The sequence below is a fragment of the Podarcis gaigeae genome (genome assembly GCF_964106915.1).
Source record: "Podarcis gaigeae genome assembly, chromosome: 2".
NCBI classification, from domain to species: domain Eukaryota; kingdom Metazoa; phylum Chordata; class Lepidosauria; order Squamata; family Lacertidae; genus Podarcis; species Podarcis gaigeae.
This window is the reverse complement of record NC_139679.1, coordinates 6,367,945-6,378,808: the sequence shown is the minus strand read 5'-3', so window position 1 is coordinate 6,378,808 and position 10,864 is coordinate 6,367,945. Positions and strand designations below refer to the sequence as shown.

Genomic DNA, 10,864 nt, shown 5'->3' with positions numbered 1-10,864 from the left:
TAACCAGCTGCTTAAGAAATGGAGACTTATCGCTCCCGGAGACAGCTTTGGAGAGTGCCAGAATCGTGCAGGGTCTTTCCATCTAGCGTCCCCCAGCCCCTTATTCCCTCCAGATTTGGGGCCAGGTGCGAGCTTCTTAGACTGAATAAAGAAGAGGCATCCCCAAGTCTGCAAATGCCATGTAATCAATAACTCATTAAATTTGTCACAGGTCTGTCACTCCATTTCTCATTCCTGAGGAGGTTCTGCCAGGAATCCAATATGAAAACAAAGCTTCCTCCTCCCGATCATAAATCTTTCGACAGAACCTGCCAAGATGGCGACTCCCTTTTTATTACTGCGCCGTTCCAATAGCCCTTGCTCTTTTCTCAATCTCCATAAGTCAAACTTTTGGTTAGTATTTCATCTCCACACAGTTTTTAATCATACTGCTTAGGTCAGTTATGCGACGGTTCTTTCTTGGTTGGGGAGGGGTTATTGGTTAATCACATAGAAGAAAAGGGAAAAAAATTCCCCCCATCCAGTCCCACTCCGGCATACTAAACCTTTGATGTATCTTCTTCATGTTATATTCCGTCAAATCCAAACCGTCGCTCCTTTTACAGAGGTCACTTCAATTAGCAGTCTTCACTCCCGTTCTTCACTTGAAATATGTGCATTTGCTTCTTTTCTAATTGTTTATTTCAAGTTGCTGCAGCCAGTGCACGATCAGAGACAGCGTCTGGAAGAGCCAGACCCACACAAGGGTTTTGTACCTAGTGCCCTCACCACCTTCTTTCAGAACCGGGGGTGATTTATGGCCACAGCAGGCAAGGCAGTGTTCCCCGTGTCCTTGGGGCAACAACGGAGGCTGCATACTCCCATATCAGCCTCTTAATTACCTCGTGTGAGCCGGAGAGATGGTATTGTCGGCCATCTTCCAATGCGCCCCTGGTGGACCCCCCACCCCCACCCCAATAGATCTTGCTCCCCGATTAGGTTTCTAGGGGAGCTCCAAAGCCCAGATCAGACATGGATCTGTCTTTCTAGCTTCTCCTGCTTTCTAGCTCAGCTACACCCCTGTTCTCTATCTACTGGCCAGGTGAGGAGGGGGGGAGGACACCATCACCTAGTTGTAGCTTTTGCAGGACGGACGGCTCATTCTTTTGGGATGCTAATCATGGTGCTTAAGTATCCAGCCATGGCCATTGTCTTACAATTGCCTAGACAAAGGGAATGGTTTGGAAAACTTGTTCTCACGCTTTCTACTTCCACTGATACAGAAGCCCAAGAACCGGAAGGGGCCCGGGGCATCATGCAGTCTGACCCCCTCAAACCTCCACAATATTCACTGGATTGATTTCTGTTTGGGTTAAGAATTTTACTTCAGGATGAGAACTGAAATCACAGTTTCTTTTTTTCTGGTTTGATTGTGAAGTTTGTTCTACTGTTTAAAATTCCAATAAACATCTTTTTTAAAAAAAAACAAAGTAATATCTAATTATGAATGGTGGATCTATAATAGTAAGTTGCCTCTTGGTTCTTTACTTTGTTGTATTGTATGTTTTGATTATTCTATAGTTGCTATTTTAAAACAACAACCCTATATTGCTTGAGCTGGTTTAGGCCAAATGTGGCTCATCACGAAGTCAGTTATGGACGTTGGAAAGTAAGAGGCAGGAATGTACAAGAACTTTGCATCCCAGCCTGGAGAGTAGCGAGTGCGAGGGGAGCAGGATGTCAGGGCATGTTCTATGCAGTCGGTGACCAGGTGAAGGTTGTCGCTGCCAGCCTTTTGGAAATATTCACTTATTTTGCAACCTGTTTGTGAGAAACATGTAGCAAAAGAAACATTATCCTTGCAACAGCCTAGGTGGCACCTAGAATCTTTTGGAAGCTGAAGGTGTAGATTAGGTACATAAAAATGATGTACCAATGGTATCTAACTCCAGTGAAATTATTTAGACTGTATAAAGGTGTTTGAAATGTTTGTTGGAAGTGTGAAAAATATGCAGACCCATTTTGTCGTGCTTGGTGGACTTGTAAAAATGCCAAGAAATATTGGATTCAAATTCTCCAATTTCTCTTAATATTTTTATATGCAATTTTCCACAAGGGACACATTTTTGCAAACAGTTTTCTCTAACACAGAGTATTCTTGTATGCTAGATTCACTTTTGATACATACTTCCTACTAATGTATTGTTATAGATATAGCTAAGCCCTAGAAATTAATAAATACCAGGGTTTTGCTTAATTGGGATATGGATTGGACTTGGCGTGACTTTTGGGGGGAGTGCAGAGTTGTTGAGGGGGCAGACACCAGGCTTGTGTAACAGTATGTATTTTTGTACACATTGTTGTTTGTGGAAAGTGCATTACTAAATTTACATGTCTGAATTTTGGTTCATGTGTTGTTTCGTTGATTCATGTGTTGTTTTGTTAAGTGTGAACTAGGTAGCTTTCATACCAAACTGAGATTCTCCCCCAGGTCTACTCACATTGCTCAAAGTACTTCCGCCCATAGCATTCCTTCAGGTCAGAAGGTAACCGGCTCCATAAAGGATCTTCCGGAGGCGGCGCGAAACAGCAATGGCGGTCCTCTTCGCGCTGTGAAGAGGGGCTCCGCGAAAAAGGGTCGTCCGCTGCGGCAAAGCAGAGACCCATCAAGAAAAAACGCAGGCAGAGCGAGCCTGCGGCCGTGGGACTCGGCGGGCGCCTGGAGCCCCCCCAGAAGCGGAGAAGGAGCCTCGTAAGAGGCTCCGGAACGTGAAAGGGGGAGCGACGCTGTGAGTTCATCGCTCTTTTCGTGGAAGCAAAGCCGCGCTGCTGCTGATGATGAGCGCTGACCTTTCTTCTTGAAAATATCGGAATTGGAGCAACATACCCGTGAGTAAGGGGCTTAAATTCTTAATCTAAATTGAAGAAATTCGGCTGAAAACGGGAGGCGAGTAACAGGAAGTCCGCCTCCCGACTCTACTAATTAGATCAAAGCAAGGGCTCTGAAGCGAGCTGAAGTATTTAAAAGGGACTGTAAAAGTGGAAGAAAGAGTGCATTGATAGACTTTGTATTTTGAGGATAAAAGGGAAAGAATTGTGAAACTTATGGACTTTTACTTTTTGGATCTGTCCCCCTATCTTTGAGCTAAACGGAGTTGAAAGGGATAACCCCGTCATCGGGCTGCCAGTGTATAGAAGAGAACTGTCAAACTGCTGTCAAATTGATGACATTGTTGCATAGACTGAGAATTGTTGCATAGACTGAGAACATTGTTGCTTGGACCTATCTTGACACCTTGTGGCTGGATTTTAAGAGATCGGAAGCTTTGGAAACCTTCCTTTTGTGTTTGGGAACTACAAAATTTAACATGGGGAATAGAGGAACTTCAATGGCGGAAAATAGTTCCTTCCTTCTTTGAAACTTTGAAATACTCCCCCTATAGGACTGTGGAAGTATAGTGGCCTGGGAATTGAGCTTTATTGAAACTTTTTGTGGTTTAATTTGTTTACACTTGGGACTTGTCTTTCCCATGGGACAAAAGATCATCTGACCTTGAACAGAGGCAGGTGTGGAATGAGCGGCACAGGGAGAACAAGAGCAGCTAAAGCCAAAGATAAAGAAAAAGAGAAAAAATCTGGGCAACTCTTGCAAACAACTTTAACTCATCACCGCAGATCATCCGTCCCAACTGTGCTGACAGCACAGGAGGTGGAATTTGCACAGCCTGCTGCAGAAGATATGGCAACTGGAGGATCTGAAACAGTTTTGAAACAAATTTTGGAACAATTGGCAGTTTTAAATCAAAAAGTGGACAATCAAACATCAAAAATTGACCAAGCTACATCCTCTATTGGCAAATTAACTGAACAGGTTTCGCAGCACACTCAGGCAATTGAGAAATTGCAAGGAGCTACGGCAGAAAATTATAAATTAGCTGTGGAAGCCAACCAAAAAGCAGAACAGGCGAATTTAAAGGTTGATGAAATTAAAGGAGAAGTAAGACCTCTGAAAAGACAGGTAGGGGAACAACAAGCCTACCTGTCATTGGTTGAACTGAAAAGTAAAGAAAGCAATCTCAGGATAAGGGCTATCCCGGAACTGGAGCAAGACAATTTAGAGGGATTTTTGACACTTTTGTTCTCCAAATTCTGGGGAATCGAGGAAGAAAAGGACTTTAAAATTGTGACAGCCTTTAGACTGGGAAAATTAGTAAAGAAAGACAAGTCCAGAGACTGTTTAGTTGCTCTGAGATCAAGAGAAGAAAGGGATAAGATATTAGGCCTACATTTCAAGAAATCTTTGGAGATAGAAGGCAAAAGGGCCGAAATTTACAGAGATATACCCAAATATCTCTTGGAACTTAGGACTACCTATATAGACCTGACTAAATTGTTGAGACACAACGGAATTCCTTATAGGTGGGAGTTTCCACAAGGACTTTCATTTACTTACAAAGGAAGGAAAATAAAAATTAAATCACCTGAAGACCAGCAGAAGTTCCTACACGACCACGAGGAGGACCTGCAAAAAGGAGCTGCAGCTTCTTGGCCTCCACCACCACCGGGACCACCTCCAAGAGTTATACCACCTGGATCTGGACCAGCACTACCTCCTCCGGGATCGGAGGGAAGCTTAGATACCCCATTGTAGAACCCGTCAATTGATTCAGGATGTCTCTGCAGCTTCTTAGTTGGAACATAAATGGCGGAAATTCCCCGGAAAAAAGAAGAAAAGTTTTTCACATTTTGAAAAAGGAACAATTGGACGTTATTTGCCTACAAGAAACACATGTGACAAGGCTCCATAGATAAGTGTTAATCAATAAAAGACTAGGCCAAGAATTTATTTCTTCGGACAAAGTTAAGAAAAGAGGAGTGGTGATATACGCAAAGGAGAGCCTGTCACCGAAACTCTTATTTAAAGATGAACATGGCCGAATTTTGGCGATTGAAATACAGACACAAGGAGAAAAATTTTTGATATTAGGAATATATGCTCCAAATGAGGGAAAGTCGGAATTTTTCAGGAAGCTGCATGAGACTATGCTGGATTACTTGGACTATAGTAACATCATTATGCTGGGTGATATGAATGGGGTTGTGTCTGTAAATATGGATAAGTCACAAAGTGTCAACATATCGAAAGATGGCAGACTACCTAAAACTTTCTTTGAAATGACAGACAATATGGACTTAGTTGACATTTGGAGGGTTAAGAACCCTCTAGGGAAAGAAGGGACTTTCTTTTCTGAAGCTCATCTGACATGGACACGAATCGACCAAATATGGACAACTAGAGGACTGGCACCTAAGACTAGAAAAGTGGAAATCTGCCCAAAAACCTGCTCTGACCATAATGCTTTGAAAGTGGAATTGAGACTTAATACAACCGGCTCCTTTAGATGGAAAATGAATGACACTTTATTAAGAGATCAGGAGATTGTGAAGAAGGCCCAAAAAACTTTAAAGGACTATTTTGAGATAAATTTGAATACCACCGTGGAAAAAAGAACAATCTGGGACGCAAGTAAGGCAGTTATGAGAGGGTTTCTAATACAACAAAACACGATTAAGAAAAGGCTCTGGAATGAAAAGAAGGAGAAGATATTGGAGAAAATAAGAGAAGGAGAGAAAAAATTAAGATCTAGGCCTAAGTCGAAGGATGTGCTAAGAGAAGTGAAATTTTTCCAGGCGCAATATTCAAAATTGATAAATCAGGAGGTGGAATGGAAAATTAAACAAATGAAACAAAGATCCTTCGAATCGGCGAATAAGTGTGGGAAACTGCTAGCCTGGCAGTTGAAAAAGAGACAAAAGCTTAATACAGTTACAAATCTAGAGATTGAAGGGAGAATGGTTCAGAAACCCGAGGAAATTAGAAAGTGCTTCCAGAGGTACTTCAAAGAACTCTATTCACAAGGGCCGCAAAAAGCTTCCGAGGTGGATCAATTTCTTAAAACTAATGGATTACAAAAAATACCCCTGGAAATGAGAACAAACCTGAACTGTAACATTACACAGCAAGAAATTGAAAGTGCCATTCAAAATCTTCAACTTGGCAAGTCCCCAGGCCCTGACGGCCTAACCTCCAAATATTATAAAGTTTTAAAGGACTATTTGATACAACCTTTGATGGAGGTTTGTAACCAGATTATGGAGGGAAGGAAGGCACCGGAAACGTGGAAAGAAGCTTTCATCACATTGATACCTAAATTAGAAACTGAAAAGACTCAACTTAAGAATTACCGCCCCATTTCACTCCTAAATGTGGATTATAAAATTTTTGCAGATATTTTGGCAAGTAGACTTAAAAAAGTACTAAATGAAGTGATTCATAAGGACCAGGCTGGCTTTCTCCCTGGTAGGCATTTGTTTGATAACACAAGAAACATTATTGACATTTTGGAACTTCTACAAACAAATCTTAATACCAGAGCGGTTTTAATTTTTATTGATGCAGAGAAGGCCTTTGATAATATTTTTTGGATGTTTATGAAGAAAAATTTGGAAGGGATGGGAGTGGGGCGGGGGTTCGAAAATGGTATAGAAGCAATCTACACAGAACAAAAAGCTAAATTGATAGTAAACAATGTGGTGACAGAGGAGTTTAAAATCGAAAAAGGGACAAGTCAGGGGTGCCCTCTATCCCCCCTATTGTTTATCTCAGTTCTGGAGGTGTTGCTAAACATGATTAGAAAGGACCGGTTGGTTCAGGGAATTGAGGTCGGAGTGAAACAATATAAATTGAAAGCATTTGCAGATGACTTGGTATTAACACTTCAGGAACCAGTCTCTAGTACTAAAAGAGTGTTAGAATTAATTTCTGACTTTGGTCGGGTGGCGGGGTTTAAGTTAAATAAGCAAAAAACCAAGGTTTTAGCAAAAAATTTGACAGTTACAGAAACAGATGAGTTTTCTAAAGAAACGGAGTTGAATGTGGTTAAAAAAGTAAAATACCTAGGGGTGTACCTGACCTCCAAAAATTTGAATTTGTTTAAAGATAACTATGAGAAATGTTGGTCAGAAATCAAAAGAGATTTGGAAACATGGTCAAGATTGAAACTTTCCTTGTTAGGCCGAATAGCTGCTGTAAAGATGAATGTACTGCCGAAAATGTTATTTTTGTTTCAGGCCCTACAGATCGTGGACAAGGTGGAATGTTTTGGAAAGTGGCAGAAGGATATTTCTAAGTTTGTTTGGCAGGGCAAAAAGCCCCGAATAAAGTTTAAAATATTAACTGATGCGAAAGAAAGAGGGGGATTTGCCCTGCCAGACTTGAGGTTATATTATGAATCTGCAGCCTTCTGCTGGTTGAAAGATTGGATTTTATTGGAGAACACTGACGTCCTAGATCTGGAAGGGTTTGACAATGCGTTTGGGTGGCATGCATATTTGTGGTATGACAAGGTTAAAGTGCACAAATTGTTTAAAAACCATATTGTCAGAAGAGCAATTTGGAGGGTCTGGACAAAATATAAAGACTTATTGGAGAGTAAGACTCCGAGGTGGCTCTCACCGGTGGAGGCCAAGGCACGTAAGAGACTTAACATGGAGGCCCATTGGCCTAAATATTGGGAAATAATTGAAAAAATTGGAGACAATTGGAGGTTGCTAAGCTTGGAGAAATTGAAAACTAAGGTACGAGACTGGCTGCACTATGCGCAAATTCAAGAGGTATTTAAAATAGATAAAAAGGTTGGATTCCAGGTGGAAAAATCGAAACTAGAGACTGAATTGTTAGAGCCAAAAAGTAAACTACTTTCGAGAATGTATAACTTGCTGCTTAAGTGGAATACACAGGACGAGACAGTCAAATCCGCTATGATAAAATGGGCTCAGGATGTGGGGCATAACATTATGTTTGTAGACTGGGAAAGGTTATGGAACACCGGTTTGAAATTTATGGCATGCACTGCCTTGAAGGAAAATATTATGAAAATGGTATACCGGTGGTACATGACCCCAGTCAAACTAGCTAAGATATATCATCTGTCTGACAACAAATGTTGGAAATGTGGAGAGGCGGAAGGGACATTCTTTCATCTCTGGTGGACCTGCCCGAAAGTGAAGGCCTTCTGGGAAATGATCCATAATGAACTAAAAAAGGTACTGAGATTTACCTTACCTAAGAAACCAGAGGCCTTCCTTCTGGGCATGGTGGACCAGAGAGTGCTTAAGAAGGACAGAACCTTTTTCATGTATGCTACCACAGCAGCAAGGATCCTGATTGCAAAATATTGGAAGACACAAGATTTACCCACGCTGGAGGAATGGCAATCGCAGTTGATGGACTATATGGAATTGGCTGAAATGACTGGCAGAATCCGAGACGTGGGAGAAGAAACAATTGAGGAGGACTGGGAAAAGTTTAAGGGCTATTTGAAAAAACACTATAAGCTGTATGAATGTTAAAAAAATGCACCTTTCAGGAAATTCTAGCTTCAGCAAATGTAAGTTAATGAAATGAAAATTAAGACACAAGAATTTAGAGGTAAAATAATGAAACAACTTTATTGTGTTTAATACAAAGCATATAAGAATTGGGTTACAGTAAAATTGAAATTAGGGAACATGATAAAATGGAAGATACAATAAGTTTTGAAATAAGTTAACAAATTGCTGATGCTTTATAAGACAGGGAACGTAGGGTTAGGAGGATGTGGGGAAGTCCTTTAGATTGGATGGAAAAAGAACATGGAAATTTGTTATTCTTCTATTCTATTTTCTTATAACTATTCTTTATTCTTTTTTCTGTATTTCTTAAAAGCAATAAAAATATTTTTTTAAAAAAAAACAAACTGAGATTCTCCCCCAGGTCTACTCACATTGCTCAAAGTACTTCCACCCATAGCATTCCTTCAGGTCAGAAGGTAACCGGCTCCATAAAGGATCATAGGACTCAGCTGATTTTGACAGTATGGCTGTCTTGAAAGTACCTGGTTCAACAATGCTGACTTTGATTCCAAAAGGATGGAGCTCTCTTCTGAACGAGGGAGGAAAAGTCAAGAAACATCATTTCCTACTGAAGACTAAAATATAGTGGGTTGTTTGACTGCTAGGAAAGGTCCCGGGCATGCAAAACAAATTAGGCGCCTGGGGATTCTGGGGGAGCAGGGCTGCCAGGCCTGGCAGAGGGCAGAGTCAGCCAAGCTGGTGGCCTTGTGAGAGGGAGGGGTCCTCAGCAGGAGCGGGTGGGGTCTGCGCCAGGGTCACCCAGCCACCCAGGCCTGCCCTCTGCCTACCTTCTTAGCTGGTTGCTCTACTCTCTCATCTTTCCTTTTTCCTGGCATGTGCCTGAGTGCTGCACACCTTGGCCATGTGCCAATTAGGGGGTGTTCTTTTCTGGACGGAAGCTTAATTTGTGCAAATTTCTTCCGTGAGGGGTCTTAAAAGTATGCGTTTGGGTTTGGGAAATTCAAATCTGCTGTTACATCGGCTGGGTGAGGACTGCAGGGCTTGCTCCCTTCCAGGGCCTTTTCCAACTGGCCCAGGCCCTTATTTGGAACAAACTTTTGGGGAAGTGTGGGAAGTGTTCTGCCATTGCTTCCCTGTTCCAGATGGTTAATGTGCTTTAAAATGTCCTCAAGCAGTTGTAGCACCCTGCTTGTGGTTAACGCTTAGCTGGAATGAAATATTCAACGCAGCAATAGAGAAATTAAAATAATAATTTATTTGTCAGACAAATAAATGAGAGGCACAGTGGTATGGTTACCAAGCTCTGGCCTGCCCTCCTGCCATTCTGGCCAGCACTTATATTTCCTTAACCCAGCCCCCTTGCTCCTCCTTTGGCTGCCTCTGTCCAATCAGCCTGGTTGAAATTCCTATTGGCTGTTTGCTAGAACCAATCACAAAAGATACACCCATTTCCTTCTGTCCTTTTATGGAACACAAAGAGCTATATATTCTTCCATCTATAAATGACAAATAAGTAGTAATATATCTTACATGTGTCTCAACAAGGAATCTTAATTACCAGCTCACCTCTTGCCCTCCTTGCCCTATTGCCTTCCAAAACAGATGGTTAATCTTGAATTTTTATCTTCAACAGATGTCAAGGATCTTGAGTTCACATCAACATTGAAAGATCTCCTTCATTTGAAGGTTTCTAAACAAAAAGCCTGACAACTATATATCAGGAGTGCTCTATGGCGTCTCCTGTCTGGCAGGGGGGCTAGGCTGGTGGCTGACTTAATTTCAGGATAGTTAAAACTCTTACAACTATATGAAATAAGAATCTAGCATTTCTTAAATCCTTTGCATAATTACATTTAAGCCAATATATTTAATACATTATCATAGGTAGCCTTTTAAAAAGGAATAAGGCCTTTGTAAAGTAAAAAAGGAACTCAGTAAAAAAACAACTTCAAAAGAAGCCTCTTCAGTTTACACCCCTCCTTTCACCCCTCCTTTCCCATTAGCTCTTCCCAACATTTATTGCCCTTTAACTCTCTCAGTTTAAAAAAAAAGAAACAGCTTTAAAAGATTTCCTTAAAATGCTCTCTTTTTCTGCCAGCTAGATGCCTCTCCATTGCTCTTGGCCTTTTTAACCTTAGGAAGAAGATATGGCTCATTTTACTGGGAGGCACATGGTATCATTTTATTATTTACTCATTCCTAATTATGTTTATCTCTGCTTTTTTTATCTTCTGTAACATGTAGGATCAGTGTCCTCGCTCTCAGCCTGTAATTTCCTTTTTTACGACTTTGAGAATTGTTTTCTGCTATAAATCAGGGGGCCCCCTTGTCTTAGGAGGAAAAACATTGCCAAGGCCTTTTCGGCAGCTGGTCTTTTGCCTGGCATGAAACATTTGAAAATCTTTAAGATACAGGCCCTGATTGAAATATATAAGCTTTGATAAAAAATGCAGGCTTATGATTAGATGCC

The 10,864-nt window shown here is 41.2% G+C and overlaps 1 protein-coding gene across 3 annotated transcripts in view; it reads right to left on the bottom strand.

The window, feature by feature from the left end:
* Nucleotides 1-1,471: 1,471 nt before the first annotated feature.
* LOC310840224 (17-beta-hydroxysteroid dehydrogenase type 6-like) overlaps nucleotides 1,472-10,864 on the bottom strand; it is a 57,881-nt gene continuing 48,488 nt past the window's right edge. The window contains exons 1-2 of one of the 3 annotated variants that reach the window (XR_014561851.1): nucleotides 2,481-2,547; nucleotides 1,661-1,800 (exon numbers count right to left, since the gene is read on the bottom strand). Coding sequence is in view for 1 of the 3 variants with exons in the window: in XM_083729535.1 (XP_083585661.1) it covers nucleotides 1,583-1,800 (218 nt within the window). In the remaining 2 variants the exon portion in view is untranslated. Of the gene's footprint in view, nucleotides 1,801-2,480; nucleotides 2,548-10,864 lie in introns of those variants that run through there. The other 2 variants (XM_083729535.1, XR_014561850.1) reach the window with 2 other exon arrangements.